This window comes from Notothenia rossii, assembly GCF_949606895.1.
Source record: "Notothenia rossii genome assembly, chromosome: 3".
Lineage (NCBI taxonomy): Eukaryota > Metazoa > Chordata > Actinopteri > Perciformes > Nototheniidae > Notothenia > Notothenia rossii.
Genome location: NC_136901.1, coordinates 69,217,657 through 69,235,701, shown reverse-complemented (window position 1 = coordinate 69,235,701; position 18,045 = coordinate 69,217,657). Strand labels below are relative to the sequence as shown.

Genomic DNA, 18,045 nt, shown 5'->3' with positions numbered 1-18,045 from the left:
TAATGACCACAGAATTGGCTGCCTAACATTCAAATCACTCTGTCAGGCACATTAAATAAAAATAATGCAGAATCTGCTTTGAGAAGCTTTATTTATAATAACACTTAAAAAGTCATCCAGGGGGCAAGCAAATAAACAATAATACCATTAAGAATATTTACTGCTCTTGACTTGGAGGCAGAGGACTGAATACTGATGAATGAGACATAAATTGCTTTGTTTCAGTGGGTCGTTTGTTATCGGACTAATGGGGAGGTATTTGAGCACAGAGCGCACACATGTATCTCTAATTAATACTGCTCAGTGTCCATTGTGCAGTATTATGGCATATTAAACAATGTTTTTTTTAATTATATGTTTTCATGGCAAAATATACCATTATATTTTTTTATGTAATTGGATGCCATACTTTACTGTGACATCGTTAACCTTTTTTTTCAAATAGATTTTTTAACCCATAGATGCACGAGTGACTGGACCCTACACTATTCCATAAGTAAAAAATAAAGTCTAAAAGGACCCGTATTAGAAGAATATATGTTTTTATGCCATTTTTGTCATTTTGGTTAAGAAAAATCACTTGTATAGTATTTAGTATTATATTTTGGTTCACACTAGAAATATTTTATATTTAATTTTTCATTATTTATAATTTTAGACATTTTTTTACATTTTGAAAAAAAACGTTTTGAACATATTGATGCAAAGATCTCTGCTATTCTGAGACCCTCACAGTATTCCAGTCCCTTTTCAAAACTCATCTCTTCTCCTCTTGTCTACTCATATCCCACCCCCCGTCAATCCATGCCAGTTGATCAAGTGTGATAGTCCTATACCCCCCACCCTAACCTTTCCTTATATTGTAAAGCAATTTTGAGTCCTTGAAAAGCCCTATAAAAATATAATGTATTATTATTATTATTATTATTATTATTATACTGACAGGTATCAGATCTTGCTGTGTAAAATAATCTTCCTGAGAGGTGTCACTTGTGATGTAGTCTGTGTGGTCTACAGTGAATGTATTCCTGACAGCCAGGTGATAAGAATCAAAGGTTCCCATAGGATTCCATAGAAAATGCATGCGGGTCATTTTTAACCCACTTATGGAAGCTTGGGGTAGTAATACAAAAACTACAATTTCTTAAAATGTATAACATTTAAATTAAACATTTGAATGGCATGATATCCAAAACATGTTTTTTGAGGAATAGCTGGAATATGAAATGATAACACTTTTTATTCACAAAGATACTTCAAGAAAACCACCTCACCGGGTCAAAAAAGACCCACTTATCTAAGGGTTGAATACATCTGTATTATTACTTACATACTTTGACATTTTTTTTGTAATGCCCTCTTTGAGTGACTCACTATGACGTACTTTACTATACATTCATTATGTACTACATTACTATTGACTCTTTCATAAAATGTTGTATTTGTATTGTATTTCATTTTAGCCATTGACTTTCATAAGTCATTTGATCAATTTTCCACATTTTCTTTATAACTAATTTAGCTCCAAAACTATTTAGGCATTACAGCCCATAATAAGAGCACATCTCTGAAGCCTTTCACAGCCTTTCACAGATACGTTTGAAAGTTTTAATAAAGAAGGAGTCGCTGTTGTCCTAAGTTTACAGCATTAGGAGTTATTTATTTTCAAATGTATCATGAAGTAAAATGCACACAGAGAGATAAGGTGCTCCTTTAAACAGAGTAAAACAAGACAGATTACTGTGATAACCACTTTATTCATTGAAAGTTGGCATCAATAAGTAATAAAAGACACACGCAAAATATGAACAATTTGAAAAAGAGAGAAAAAGTGACAAACTGCAGCTGAGTACCAGAAAAATAAAATACAAACAAAACAATACATGTTCTGATAAGTGATAGGGCAGAGGAATTCACCTCAATGTCTGTGGGCTTGTAGTCATGCAGTTACCACAAGGGTTTACAAGGCAATTAATTCAAATATTCTATAAGAATCTCAATCCCTTTTTATGTGTGAGAGAACGTTGGGTGTTCTGGTAGCAGCAAGAAACTGACCTTTTATGGTACATGTATTTTTCAGTGAAATCAACAATTATAGCTTAAAAACGTGTTGTGATATCTGGCATCATAAAATCTTTCACCTCAGTGTCATTCTTGGATGGCTTTAAAAACGCCAGCTTATTAACAAAGGTCGATTCATCCATCTTCAGAGACAGTGTTCCTTGATCTTAAGTAGTGTAAGTGTCCAGGAGTGCAATAGTCAGTCTGTTTATTGGGTGGGTAATGGTGCTCCACTATCCAACAGTCTTTCCATTGGCTGGCCCGAGTGGAATATTTTTGAGCATATCTCACGATTACCCATTTTATTCTACCATATATCTTTACCACACTAGCAGGGCTGATTTACTGTGTCACACAAACTGTATCTATGAGTGTATCTATGAGAAATTCTGACCGTTTAACGTGATATGTTGGCCATGAAGAGCCATGAAGAGTATCCACCATACAGAAGGCATGAGGGTTGATGAAGACTAACCTCAGAGTTCATGGTGAAGAAAACATAAACACTTTTTAGTTAACTATTCCTCTAAAACACATAACATGGATATATCTATGGCACATTTATCAAGGTAAAAAAAAGATCTTAGGCTTCACTCAGTTAAAGGAATACTTCACCCCCCAAATGACCATTTGTATGTCAATTACTTTCTCTGAATTCTTGAAGAAAACTTTGAACACGCCTATAATGTAAATAAAAAATAAAAAACCGGAAAACATTCTTGATGAATTGTGGGAAAAACCATCTACTAACATTGTCATTTAGTGGGGGAAGTATTCCTTAAAAGCTCGTATTTGTTTGTAAACTATACGCCACATTGCTGCTTCAACATTCCATGGAATGTATAGCACTATGTTAAATAAAAATCAATCACCAAATAAAACACAAAAGCACTTTCTAAATCATAGAACGTGTAAGACTTGTAGCCTCCTGCTGAGTTAGCCCAGGCTCTCAAAGGCATGGTGTCTGGTGGTAGAGCGGCCACACAGATGGGGAGATGCAGCTGGGGCCAGGCACCTGGTCAAACACTCACTACATTATTTTACAGCTATCTCTGCACAAGAGATGGTAAACTCTCTGTCCTGGCTTCACGCCAGACCACTGACAGTTGCCATTTTCAATGCTGACACCACACCATATGACATTTAAAAAACGGATAATGAAAGTCATGAAAATGGCTCCAGAGAAAATTACTTATTTACAGCTGACACACAGCACATACAGTGCTGCATCATCACACAGGTTTATACTGTAAAACAAAGCTGGTACAGCACGCCTACCATTCACTGATCCCCTCAATGTCATCATTTCACAGGCTTTTCCCAGCACTTGATGACAAATCCTGAAAGTCACCCAGCAGAAGTTCTCATTATTAAAAAAAGATCCTCCAGTCATTGCCTTTTCATGTGAAATTACAAATTATTATTGCAATGTCTAATACTAAATAGGGATCTCTTAAGGTTATTAAATCGTATAAAATGAGCCATAGTCAATGGCTGCCAAGGCCAATAGATGCAACTAAATTATCAGAATTACAAGCAGTGCCCTATGGCTAACATCCAAATCACTTTGATAATGATGTGCATAGTCCTGAAATAATTGTCTAGAAATCTCTACAAAGTGTGTATGCTATTAATGTTAATTCCCAAATCACGCTATGTTAATGCAAGGAGTCTGATTTGAATAGGCAACACATAACAGCTCAGCATACTGTCCTAGCTTGGCTGATGCTGTATGTTCCTCATGTTTACAATTGAGAGAAAAAACAGTGACACCTAGTGCTTAGTCTTTCAAACTGATTTAGTTGATCAAGAAATAATAATTCACCACCTTCGATCGACCTAAGTAAGAAGCATCTTTGGTCAGCCATGTACAATGTGTGTTCAGCAAATACTCTGAACCCATGGGATAGAAGACGGTGTAAGACATATAACACATGCAAACTTCAAAACAGCCAAATGTACAACTGTAATGTGTTAAAATCACTTTCTTTCTGCTATAACCGCATGATTTGGTGATGCAGGGCACACCCAGCTCCAATATCTGTGTGGATGGATTCATTGGTTTATCATTTTCACAATACCACTGAGCTAAGGAGGGTCTAGCTCTGAGAAAAGTACTCCAGGACGAGGCGGAGGTGTCCCAAGCGGTCTTTGAGGGAGGCCAGGGACAGGACGGTGGTTTGATAGGCAGGGTCCAGCTGGAGGACGGACAGCAGCCACCAGCACCAGGCCGGCCCGTTGGAAGAGGCCTGGAGGACAGTGACACAGGTGTAGCATAGATAAATGCATAAAGTATAATGCAAGCCAAGTCAAAAACCCACAAGAAAAATACATTTTTGAAAAATACTCAGAATTAATGTCACACATTTTAAAGATTGGGAAAAAATGAACCAATTTTACTGAGTAAAGCAATGTGGTTCCTTGACAAAAAGCTTGATTCAAGAAATAAAGAAATTCACACAGAATTGTGTAGTTTTTTTTTTATTATTCTGGGAGAGCATTCTTTTTTCTTTTCTTAAATGTGATGTTTTTTTCTCTAAATTGTATGACTAATCCTTGAAATTGTGTTTCTAAAAATAATTTTCAATCATGGTTTAACAACTGTGAAGGAATGTATGTTGTATGCCTTGGCATTTTGAGAGGCCTTAAGAGTACTTTACACTTGGTATGCTTTATATGTGGAGGCTCTGAATATCACAGTGAATGGTCTGGACCCAGGGCTACACATTGTTTAGTGTCCTCCCTGGTGGGGGTTTTATACATGATAATAAGATGTGCGACATACTGTCAGAAGCTGAAGGATTGTTTAAAGTGGACCTATCATGCTATATTTGAATAATGTATTGTAGGGCCACACCTATATAAAACATGTCTGTGAAGGTTTTTTTTCAAAATACCAAATAGATCATGCATTTTAGCCATGCCTCATTTCGCTCTATTTGCTCTTTTCCAGCCCTGTTTTTGCAAGGGCTGAATCTGCTTTTGTGGCAGACTACAGCGCCACTTACAGGCCTGGCATATATACTGCAGCGTCTCCAGCGCTTTCGAGCGGTCTCTCATTCCCCTGATAGGTGGAGAGTTGCCCATATAGGCGGAGCACCCCTTTTCTGACGTCAGAAACATTCAAATAATAATCAGCTCCGTTGCAGCCCCGTTTTTAGAGATTTGGGTATGGAGGAAAAGAGAGGGGGTTGTGTTTTCTGACACTTGGTGAGTTCCCTGACACACCGGGGACATATTCATGTATAAAAGACGTACAAAAGTGCATTTTGCATGATAGGTCCCCTTTAAGTCTGGGACCAGTTAAACATGCTATGCTAAAGGCTTCTCTGATCAGATGTGTATTGTAATAAACATACTGTATGTTTTCAGTTAAAGATATCTAGAGCTCATCAAGTTATTCTTCTTCCAGATTACAATCTTATCATGCATGCTGTAATGTTTTTTCATTCAACTGGAACTATATCCTGAACATAAAGTCTTTTTTATTGCGTTTTGTTACCACTGTCAGTAAGGGAGCTCTGAATGCAGGAAAGGTATGTGCTGTATAAACATAAAACAATAACTAATAGCTTTGAAAATAAAAGCAGTTATTATTTTCTCGGTGATCAATTTACTTATTAGAAGCGTGTTTGAAATATCATTCCATCGCTAATTAATTAATGGGCCATGGATAAAACATTAAAAAAAAGAAAGACTGCATGTGTTTGATGATTTTGGAAAGTTATTCGATGCATTAACCTTAGCTAAGTTAATAATGACTTACAAAGACATAAATAGGTAGAAAAGTCCTACAACAAAAATATTCTCCACATTGTAATGTTACTCTGGTCTGTAATGAAAGGTAATTCTAGCCGTGGGCAACATGAAAAAACATAAGTAAATATTGCTCTGTGGTTCCTGGATGCTGCTAGAAAATAACATGTTAATCTACAGTAAGAACCATATGTGTGCTAACCTGAATGTTCTCATCCTTCTCTGGCATGGTGCCGTACTGCCTGCTGATCTGATCACGGATGCGGACGGCCAGGCGCTGGTACCAGTCCTGAGCCTGCTGGTACACACTGTCATGGAGACCCTCCAGAACCTCCAACTCACTGCCTTCGACCTGCGAGAAGGAGGAGACAGACAGGAGGAAAAGTGAGAAGAGGTTCAAGTTGTAATATTTTCGGAGTGAAAATTCTTTACATGTTGCTTTAAGTATCATCTCTGGGACCTTCAGGTCCTCCAGGTACTCGATATCAGCAGTGCTGTATCCATCTCGCTGACCTCTCCTCAACACCTTGAACCTGCTTACTCCCACTGCGTCCACAAAGGAGCGTCCATCAGGCAGCACCTCCAGACTGAGGATCTCCAACATGCAGCCAAAGTCTGAAAACCTGGGGCACAGCAGGAAAAACCATAAACTCTCAAATCAATTCACTGGTATTTATTCCTTAATTTGAAGTATCAAAACTAAAATAGGTCAGAATAGTTAACACTTTCTTTGAAGACCACATCTGTAGTTCATTATGAAGACATTTATAGTGAATTATGATGCTGTCAAAATAAGCTTTCTGATTCATCATAAAAATGCCAAGTCAAAGCCATTGTTTACGATTGAAGAATTATTAAAACAATTAAAAGTGTTGTAAGTCCTATAATACGCTTTAGTAGTATGGCATTTAAACTGTCAAAGTCATACCCTATTTTATAATTACAGTGTAGTATGTTGAAGGTTAAAGGACACATGTCATGCTTTTCCGGTTATTACCCGTCCCCTTGTGTGTTATGACGTTTTTTATACATGTAAACGGTCTACAGAGTCAAAACCCTCAAAGTACACCCTGTAGCGAGTAAAACTCTAACACAGAAAATACCTCCCCAAAACGCCTCGTTGGTGAAACGTCATCATGACGTCATCATCATTTGATTAGTTCCGGGTACGTGCTTACGAAAGCACGTACCCGGAATTAAATGGGCCAATCCGTGGAGCCGTTACGTTACGTCCGCGGAGCCGTTACGTTAAGCCCCCGCTGATTGGTCCAAATTGACCAATCCACACACACACTCAGTGCAGGCAGCCCTGCTGATTTCTGCTCCGTGCTGCAGGCTGATAACAGACAGTTGGGATCGCGGCAAAATTCTCTCTGCAGACCCATTCTCACAGCGTTTATCAATCTATAAACCTTTTTCTTACTCAATATCAAGCCACACTTATTGTTTTTATTTCGGCTCTGACTATGTGTGTGCTCAGGGTGAGTTTGGCTGTGTATCGCTAAACAAGGAAATCACACCTCCACGGAGCTCAGCGCGATTCACAACGTACCGACCAATCAGAGCACACTGGGCTCACAGGGAGGGGGTGGGGGGGGTGGGGGGGGGGGGAGCTGCAGCGAGCTGTTTAGTGGAGAAAGTGAATACTGCTGAATACACATACTTTACAGAGATGCTGTATGCGAAACCAATGTGAGTTTGGAAAATTGCACAGTATTTTTCTATTTTAGTATACCTGAACAATGGGATTATGATCAGTGGAAATGGCCATGACACCTCTCCTTTAAGAAATGTAACATTAAAATCATAGGCTAGTACGTTGAAAAGAAGTCATTAAAAACTTAGAATCTTAAGCAATAAATTAAGTACTTAAAAAGTCATAGTCCAGTATGTCATACAAATGTCATAAAAAATCAAGTATAGTGTGCCATCAGTAAGTGATTGATAATACATAGAATATTATGTCATAAAAATGTTCCTCTCCAGGCAGGGTCATAGTACATAAAAAGGTTCAGAATAACTGAAGAAGAATTTTCTATATATATATTTGTTGGTATAATCTCAGCAAAGTAGCTTGTCATTGGCGTTTGGATTAAAATCTGAAAAATGTCATAAATGTAACTGGATTTTTTTTTTTAAAGGGGGATCAACTAAAATGTTATTAATGAGGCATACTTACACAAAAAAGTTAAATAAAGTTGCATAATCAATCCAATGAGTTAAAGAAGGAGTGTTTGCAAACATTATTTTGCCCATTGTTTGCATATTTTAGTATTAGTTGCAATTGGATATGTATTCATAACAGCTGGGAAAATGCAATGGCATGATCAAATACAGTGACAGAACAAGCAAATATCTGATTTCCAGCACCAGATTGGTGACCACGCTGCTTTTTCCCACCCACTCAGGGTCACTTATGACTGATCTAAACTTTGCCGACTGTTCTTCCTGCACGGTGGGCAATCCTATAAGGCTCCGCCTCGCCTGCTGCGAGTTCCACAGTGAGGTACATTTCAAAAATAGTCTCCCAATACCCATACTCTAAATAACTGAACTTACCTGTGAAAATGTAAATGCGTTTGCCTCAGTTGCGTCTAAACTGGCTATATTTCGATGCTGCTTAAGTTAACACACAATTATCTACCCAAATCAACAAAAAAAGAATTAAAAACTTGCATACCCCTTGCCATGCTCATAGCTGCACATGCCAAACTTTTTGGTGCCAGTATCCATGCAGCGACGCATCATCAGCCGGTATCGAGGCTCGAAGATGTGCAGGGGGCAGGGCACGCCGGGGTACGCCACCGTGCACACAAATATAGGGATGTCCTTTGTTAGACTACAGAGGAGGAGATAGAAGAGAAAAGAGAAGTTGGAGGCAGGGAGAAAAAAATTAAGAAGAATAAGGGAGAGGTTTGTGTGACCAAGGCGAGATGGTTGCTAGCGAGTTGCTAGAATGAATCACGGGTGTACATTGTGTGTGTGGTGGACGCCTACTTGGACAGTTCAGCCATCTCCGTTTCATGGACCTGTTTCCTCTCTGCCAGCTGTGAAGGGAAAAGACTGGTCATGATGTCCTGAAGCAGAATCGTGGGGTTGTACTTCCTGTTTTTGAAGTACTGGGAAGAGAAAAGTGAACATAATCAGCCATAATTGCAATTTAATGACGCTCATAACCAATTATACATAATAGTATAGTAACAAATTGTTATCTTTGTACTGCAACAAAGAACAAACCCAAGCATTTAAATATATAGTTTGGGGCAATGAAGTCCTGCAAAGCAATTTAAAATATGGATATAAGATGTTGTTCACAGCTTTGTATGCAAGTGGATGTATTCAAATGGTGATTAACTAATACAAAAAGAAATAGATCTAAAAATGTTTATAGATGTTTGAAGGCAACAACAGAGATACATGTATCGCAGGGCGTTTTTATGGAGTCTTTTTGCAGTCGGACAAATACTGATTTATCCAGTTGAGCAGGAAATACAGGCAAGCAGGTTCACAGTCTTAATGGAGAGCAGAAGATATATTGGAAAAAGGTTGTTATTAGCTTGATCAGAATCAGAATCTTTACTTAAACCGGAGGCAAATTGTTTTTTTTAACAGTTGCTCAACAAAATTCAATTTAGTAAAATAAAATAAAAACTGTATATACAAATAAGAAGGTAGATTGAAAATGTGCAGTAAAAGATCAAATAGAATGAAATGAAAATAGTTGTATAAACAATCATTTCTAATGAAGTTGAATTACAAATGTGCACATTTGACAATATACAACAACCATAAATGTTGTTAAAAAAAATGAAAATATAAACTGTGGTGTATTAATGAAAGTATTAATGCTTATTATTTTTTAGTATATCTATTTGAAGAGATTAGCAGTACTTATCGGACTTAAAACAATGTGTGGACAAAGGAAGAGGAATTGCAAGGATGATGGCCAAGAAGGGTCTGAGATAGTCGTAGTTGTGATGAATTGATAGTCACCTCTTGTAGGGGCTGTTTGCAGAGGGGACAGCGCAGGTTGTGGTCCAGACTCCTCTCAATGCAGTTTTTGCAGAAGGTGTGGCCACAGGGAGTGGAGGCCGGCTCATAAAACAACCTTCAGAGGAGAACAACTGAATTTGAAACAACCAGGATGAGGATGGATGCTTGTGCTGCTGGTAAAGTTTATAGTGAGTGATTGTGAGCATACTGTATGTGTGATTAACATTAACCAGAGAGAGAGGAGAATAGGATTAACCTGATTTATGACACTAAGACAGAATAAAGAACACCGACCTGATGCAGAGAGGGCACTCAAAGTCTGACACGGTGAGGACACTCAGAGTTTTCTCCCTGCTGTGACCACTTTCACCTGAAACACAAAGAGAGCTTTATGATGCACGGCTGAGGAAGAACTAACGGTTATTATGCAATTTCAAAGCATCTGGTGGGTGTTACCGCAAAGCTGCTTGTAGCGACAGTGACAAAGAGGATTCATGATGAGGACAATGATGATGAAGATGACAGACAATTTATCACAACGGTGTGTCTGTGTGTACACTGCTGTATGTGTGTGCGCGTACCCCGGCCGTGCCCATCTTCCTTCCTCATCATCATCTCCTCGTCCTCTTCAGCAGCAGGGAGGAAGGAGACAGCTTGGCAGAGGCTGAGGCAGCACTCTGTACCCGTATCATACTTCGCCTTGGAACCCTAAACACACATAGTTAGTCGTTAAAATATCAGAATCAAAAAGAAAATGTCTAGGTAATTGGGTTTTGTTGTGCTTAAATAAAAGATAAAAAAGAAGTAAAAGAAGAAAATACAAATGTTTAAAAACAGAAGGATTTAAAGTAAGAATGTGGAATAAAATAATAAACAAAGATAATAATTAGTTAGGATATGATAATCCTATGATATGGTGAGATATGATCAGAATACCTTTTTATTTTTGAAAGAAATTAGGTTTTATGTGACTAAAATAAAACGTGAAAAGAAGAATAAAAAAAAGATATACATACATATTTAAGTAAATTAATATATATAAAAACAGAAGAAGTTCAATTAAGAATATGCATAAAAAAAGATAAAATATGATATAATTAAGAATTTCATATAATTCATTAGCAGTTAACGTAATAAAATGAAGTACATTTTAATTTAAAATGTTATCTAAACGTAAGAAGTTAGGTAAAAATGTGCACATCATATTAATATATATTACATGTATATTACAAAATATACAGTGGTGTATTAGTATCAGGAAAAAATGAATGCTGAATTTTAAAGTTTAACCCTTTAACTGCCAGCACCACCATTTGGTAGAGCACATTTTGTGTCTTGATATCTTGTTGAAAAAAAAATGTTGGGCCTTTTTTGGTAAGCTAGCAATATAACTTCTTCAGAGTTTCAGAGATGTTTTCCAATAAAATATGGTAAATAAATGGCTTGATTCATGGTAATATTACTAAATCTAGTTCTGCCTTATGAGTCTCAGAGTGAAAGTGTGATAATAATTTATATAGCACCTTTCATGCATGGCATTCAGCCCAAAGTTGCACACAGTTGAGCAAGTTAGGCCAACACAGGATATAGACATTTGCTGTTAGGCCAGCTGTTTGTTGTTAGGCCAATTCAGCATATACAGTAAGATGAGCAAGTCTTTTTCTTATCATGAAAAACACTTTACATCACTTTTTTCCATTTTTTTTTTTTATAATTATAATTTATTATCTTTTATGAATATATCTGATTGTATATATTGCTCATTTTCCATAAAAGAAACAAATGTATTTGAGTTTGTGTTTTATTTGAGTTTGATGCATACAAATACTGTACTGTATATGATAATTGTTGAAAATGTACTTTTACCATAGAAGGCCAGCTCGACCAGTTGGTAGAGGCTCATAAAAACAAAACTGTGTGGTCAGTCAAAACAAAAAAAATTGTTTGTGGTTATGTGTGGCCCATTTGATAAGAAAATGCAAAAAAAAAAAGAATTCTATAGCTTTTTTCTTGGTCTGGCAGTTAAAGGGTTAAAAGGGTTTGCTGATGGCAAAGTAAGTCCTTGTGCCAATGTATTGACTCATTTTTATATGTATTTATTTGCATTCACACCTTCCATGCTTATAGTTAAAGTGCACATACGAGCTGTTAATATTCTCTCTTAGCTTACCTCGTGTGCCTCTCTCCTCCCTTTTCCCTCTCGATCGTCCCCACATGCCTGTTTGTCAGGGTGAGTTGGCCCCTGGGAGCCACTGAGGCTGGTAATGGGGCAGGTCCCTTTCAGGTACTCGGACACCACTTGCAAGATGCAGGACCCCTCCTCCGGCACTGTCCGTCCCTCTGCCTCCAGAATCTGCCATATGAAAGATGTCATGATAAAAATGAGTAATAGGTATGAATATAAAAGTGTTATTTGTTTTACCCAGTGTTAAACACCAAATCAAATATAACAAAAATGTAAAAAAACATATTTGCAAACATTTGATGCACCCTGCATGTCAAATGAATGTCAATTACATAATATTAAATATATACTGTTTGAATTCAAAAGTTGTGAAAGTAATGTAACTTCTTACTAACATACTAACAGGTATTTTTGAACTGGGCTATAAAACTGAATAGTCCTAAAACACAAGTTTAAACCTTAAAGGGGCTCTATTAACCAACAGCTAAAACCTCCAGACTCAGAGACCGTCTTATCCCACAGGCCATAAGACTACTTAATGCCTGAGCTTGCACTATTTTTATTGTTGTTGTTTTTTTAAATGTGTTTTATGTCTTGAATTTGCATTTTTGAGGAACCTGTGACACAAGTTTGTCATTCATTACATGCTACACCGTAGTTGTGTATATGATATGACAATAAACCTTTGAATTGAAAAATTGAATTGAATATTATGCTTTATGGGTTTCCCTTTCTTATATTGTGTGCATGCAAACGGTCTGCAAAGGCTAAATTCCCTAAGCTCCCTCCATACGGAGTTTCTCTCCCACACACTCCCGCCCTGCCTGAAAGGCCTCGATTTGACTCCCTTGTTTACTTTCGTAACATAAATACACACTTGCGCTTCAATAGGTTAGCGCTGCAATACATTGTAAGTGATTGGTTAAGGGGCGGGACATCTCTAAGCACTTGACCAATCATAACAGAGCCGGCCAGCTAACCAATCAGAGCAGACTGGGCTCTGGTTTCAGACAGAGGGTGAAAAGAGGTGCTGCAGTATGAGAAAACATTTTGAACATTAAAGCAACACCACATGTCACAGTAGAGCATACTTGCCAACCTTGAGACCTCAGATATCGGGAGCATTTCAAAACCGGGGGGGGGGGGGGGGGGGGGGGGGGGGTGTGAGCAGAGGGTCAAGTTGTCGATGCTTGTTCAGTTTTCTGTGACTGTCTGCCTCACCCTCTCAAACTTTCAGTTGCCCGCGCTACTAAAGACACGCGCTACCATGGAAACGTAACAATGGTGTAGCTTTTGGCAAGTCCGAGTGGAAACAGTCGTAAGTAAATCTGATTTTGTCAGAAATCGGGAGAAATGCGGGAGAAATATGACCCCGGGAGGAAACCGGGAGGAAACCGGGAGTCTCCCGCGAAAATCGGGAGGGTTGGCAAGTATGCAGTAGAGACACAAAATACAACTTTGAACCCGAACATTTGCATAATAGGGCCCCTTTAAAACAGTGAAGGATATATTTAGGATATACATATTTCTTCATCAGTGAGTGATGAAATGACATGTGTTTCATTTTAAATGTGCCACTAGTTACTCCCAAACACTGATTAATAGTAATGATAATAATAGCAGCATATTGAACCATGATGTGGCCAAATAAAAACATTGAAACACTAATCTCCTTTAAGTTTATCAATTCTTACAACAACAACTTATGGGAGGTAACTGATCACCTAATAGACATGCATGAGGTGTGCATGTGTCCGTCTGAATCTGGCACTGCTGCTATTCTCACAGAAAGAAAAAATAAAACAACACATGCAACTTTATCACTATATACAAATGCTACCTAAGCTCTTTGGAATATTAGATCCAATATATTCCAATTTAAGTCTTGGTGTTACTTTCCATTAAGGACCCTTTGATGAGCGGTTAGTAAAATCAACACACCTTCTTGATCTGGCTCTTCGCAGGGGCAAAGTCAGCTTGGAGTTTTAGGCAACGGTGGAACTGGATGAGGGCGTCTGTCTGCTGACCCATTTCCAGCAGAACATTCCCTTTACGTAAAAAGCCCTGCAAAAACAGAAAAGGGACATCAGCTCACCACTTCCTGTATGAGTGAAAGAAGTCTCTAAGTCATCAATAACCCAATGTCATTTATATTTATAATCCCCTATTTTTGCTAGAGATAAATGTTTTGAAATTTGAGATGGGATGAGAAATGTGTTGCACACTTCTCAAAAAAACGATATAAATGAATATCCTACAGAGAGCATTGATGCATATGCAGCGAGCCACCCACTGGCTGAATGACATAATGACATAAGAATCTGTTTGCATAACTTTGTTAATGACATAACATCAATACAAGCAGAGAAAACCGCTTAGCACGCTTAGATTAAACTCTAAAAATACAAGGGCCCACACCTCTTTCTTTGTGGTTATGAGTGTGTTGTTACATGCATGTTACAAAACCAACAGTGCATTTGGGATGAGATTCAGCATTGAGTTGCACAGGGGGCTGAACTGAAGTAAAGCCCTTGACTTGGTGTTGTTAATGGGTAACTTCAAAAACAGATTATACAAGCGGGAGTAGTGTATATGTTGAACACTGTCAAAGTCACTCACCTCAGTCCAGTTAGGACGAAGGCAGCAGAGGTAGTCGAGGTCCGTCAGAGCATCAGAGAAGTGCATCAGGCCCCAGTTAGCTTCAGCTCGGTACACTTTCAAACTCTGATCATGTGGGACTGAGGATGAAAAACAAACAAAAGAGAGAGTAAAATAAAGAGGTTATATAGGCTCATTTGAACAGTATTTTAAGAGCTGTGGCTTAACGCTGTATAGAATATTTACACGCCTTTCTACATACAAACATTCAACATTTGTATTCCTTTTACAGAATCAGGATCAGGTTTATTGCCAAGTAGATTTGCACATAGTTATATTGTTTAGACTTTAAACAAATAAAGAGACACATTTACACAGAATATAAATATACAAGAAATGTAAGCTAAGTACAGTGAAAATATGACGACAAATACAGTACAATATATTTTAAAGTGGCACATTTTGAATGCTTAAAAGGAGGAAGTGTTATACTGAAATGTGCAAAATTCAAAATAATTCAAAGATTTGCTCACATGATTGTAATGCATATGTTTAGGACACTTTCAAATCTCAAATATGTTGTATATGCACAATCACTTTATGGCTATGTTTAATTGTGCTTGTGTCTTAAAGGTGGGGTATGTAATTGTGGGGAAACCAGCTCGAGTGCGCTAGAATGTGAAACTACGCAGCCGAAAAAAATCTGCCTCTTCCTTACAGAGCCGCTCCTCCACATGTCAAATGAGGGCACGATAAAAAAAAAAAAATGAGGGCACGAGATAAGTTTGTGCACAGATAGAAGGCTGCATCCACGTCCTCCTAATCGTTTCCTTATTTTCCAACCATGATATGACCGCAGAAATGTGACAGCTGACACACACAGGCGACAAGTTAGACCAGACTGATGCTGACTAACTTTCTCCAGTGCATCCTTCTTATGCAGCACATTACATGTCATTTGTTAGACGCTTTTATCCAAAGCGACTTACATATATTCAGTACTGTGGGCAATCCCCACAGGAGCAATTTGGGGTCAAGTGTCTTGCCCAGGGACACAACGACATGCTGACTGCAGTGGGACTCGAACTTGCTATCCCTTGATTCGAAGTCCATCATACCTTCCACTGAGCCACAGCCTCCAGCACATCAAATTAGTTTCTCTTCTGGAAAGGGGGGCATTTGGATACTTGTTTACAGTTATTTAGGTCATCAATCGCTTTATATTGTGAATACAAGGCATCAGGATCTATGTTTGACCCACCAACTTTTCTGTTTTCTGTCATAACACCTCCTGTGTCTCACTGCTGTGCAAATTAGGACTGGACAGCAGAATGGGATGCACCATCTGTCACCAGCACTGGGCACAAGCCAAACCTGTGAGCAGTGCGTAAAAGTAGGACTCTGAACTGTCTGCCTACTTAATCCTAGGAAATTGTACAAGCAGTGCCGCAGGCTTAAATTGACACAAAAAAGCAACAAACGCACTGTATTGTTGGTATGGTGTTGTGCATGTGTCCCTTACCTAAGTGTAGCCCCTCGTTGGCGATGCGTAAAGCTTCCGTGAAGTCGTTGGATTTGAGCTTCTCCTGTACTTGGTACTTGGTCTTTGTCTCGTCGGGGCAGCACTTCTCGATAACGCTGATGAGCATGATGTTGTTCTTCATGCTTTTCACGTCTCTTTGTTTTAACCTCTCTTTGCACACCGGGCATTTGGACGGCAGGTAGCCCCCCACGCACCTCCGGCAGAACGTGTGGCCGCACGCCATGGTCACCGGCTCGCACATCAGGAAGAGGCAGAGCGGACACTCCAATATATCCATGGTGGCTGGGTTATGTCACCGAAAAAAAACGTCCCACGGGAAAATAGGTTGCTTTTTTGGCAAAGCGACGAGGGCTGCTAGTCTTGTCTGTGAAATAGTATTGCATGCACCACTTAAATAACAGACTGACAGCTAACGATCCAGTTAATGTGTCCCTTAATTCTCCGATCACATCTGCTCGAACCCGACCCGGTTTCTGTCTAGCTAAGCTTCTGCTAATAAAGAGCTATTATATACTCTTATGCTTACCCTACACATTCCCTTTGCAGACAAATATGTATCTATTATATACTCTTATGCTTACCCGATCCATTTCCAGCACTAACTTACTCTTCGGTTTGGGACACATTACGTCTTTCCCGTTCAACCAGGTTGAATAAAACAAAAAGCTTTCCTCGCCACTCCGAACTCCACAAACGCAACGCGAACCACACCAGAAGATTTTCATATTAGTAGTCTTTCTTTTTAGTAGTCCGTGTCCGCTTTTAACCCCTGTAGCGACGTATCCACGGCCACAAAACGGGGTTACTGTGTTACACCATTACTTACATAAATAAAGACCACGTGACGCAGCAGCGCGCTATCCGATTGGATGAAAGGAGGGCTCTCTGCCCTGTTGTGAAACCAAGGATGCCGAGTTTCATAACATAATGCCTGCGACGAAAGTTATTGGGTTTCTTTCGGTATAATTAACACATCTGGGAGGTGTGTTGTAATCTGACAATGTCGTGAATGTAATCACAGTATTTTTTATAATTCAAGTCAAGAGTGCAGTAGGCCTATATGGAAAATACCCTGTCGCGGTGTAGGGAATCCCAGCAGAGGATAATCGGAAGGGGGGGGGGGGGGGCGGGTGTTCATCCCCAGATACTGCTTATATACCCGAAAAATTAGGCCACGTGTAGAATGGCTAGAAAGAGCTGACAGAGCCTAGAGGTGCAAACAATATGCTCTGAGTTACTGTTCCTTGCAGTTTTACTCATCACTCATGTGTTAGATAAACTTCTGCAAATCTGTTACAAGTCATTGCATGTCAGGTGGTGGGACCTGTCTCGTAAATATTTGGGTCAGAGCAATCAGGCCAAAAGACATACATGTAACAGTAACACCATGCTTTATGTAGTATGTACATAGAGAAACACATAACATTTACCTTATGTAGCCGACCATAGGGGTAAACCACTTTTCGACCACCGTAGTATTGCGCTACAGAGGTACCGCCCACCTCCGCATTCCCTTCACTTGGTAAACAATATTTAAACAGCTGATAGCGGTGTAGATTAATTCATAATAAATTGTTGTTTTTACTGGTTAAAGTATTGTTTGTAAATGTGTCTGATATTGATAAATACATATCATATTCTTGGGAGAAAATCCTTGGCTTGAACCTTTTTGTTGACTGCCAACTGTATCGTGTTTCTTTGAATTGAATTGAGTTTTTGCTGTTTGATACATTTGAGTTAAAGAGCCAATTTGATCTGTAGAACAGCTCAACTTTAGGCCGTGTGCACGGCCGCGGTTACACTTACGTGGAACACAAATTTGGAGCACATCTACCCAGTCATGGCAGTCAATGAATCATTTCAGTATGTAAAAGGATAGATTTTCATTTTTTTTTAAATCAGTTACTTG

The 18,045-nt window shown here is 38.7% G+C and overlaps 1 protein-coding gene across 3 annotated transcripts; it reads right to left on the bottom strand.

Annotated features, from left to right (window-relative positions):
- Positions 1-1,737: 1,737 nt before the first annotated feature.
- Positions 1,738-17,225, bottom strand: lonrf4 (LON peptidase N-terminal domain and ring finger 4). Of its 3 annotated transcripts, none has more exons than XM_079669364.1 (13): positions 16,718-17,221; positions 16,116-16,418; positions 14,615-14,733; positions 13,937-14,059; positions 11,981-12,163; positions 10,392-10,518; positions 10,105-10,180; positions 9,811-9,925; positions 8,815-8,936; positions 8,498-8,656; positions 6,278-6,440; positions 6,020-6,169; positions 1,738-4,310 (listed from the first exon to the last, which is right to left on the bottom strand). In XM_079669364.1, the coding sequence occupies exons 2-13, from the start codon at positions 16,411-16,413 to the stop codon at positions 4,161-4,163; spliced, it is 1,785 nt and encodes a 594-aa protein (XP_079525490.1). In that variant the 5' UTR covers positions 16,414-16,418; positions 16,718-17,221; the 3' UTR covers positions 1,738-4,160. The 3 variants fall into 3 exon arrangements, with proteins under 3 accessions (XP_079525490.1, XP_079525489.1, XP_079525491.1); XM_079669363.1 differs by having other exon boundaries at positions 16,116-16,500; positions 16,718-17,220; XM_079669365.1 differs by lacking the exon at positions 1,738-4,310 and having other exon boundaries at positions 6,021-6,169; positions 6,331-6,440; positions 16,116-17,225.
- Between the last annotated feature and the right edge of the window lie 820 nt (positions 17,226-18,045).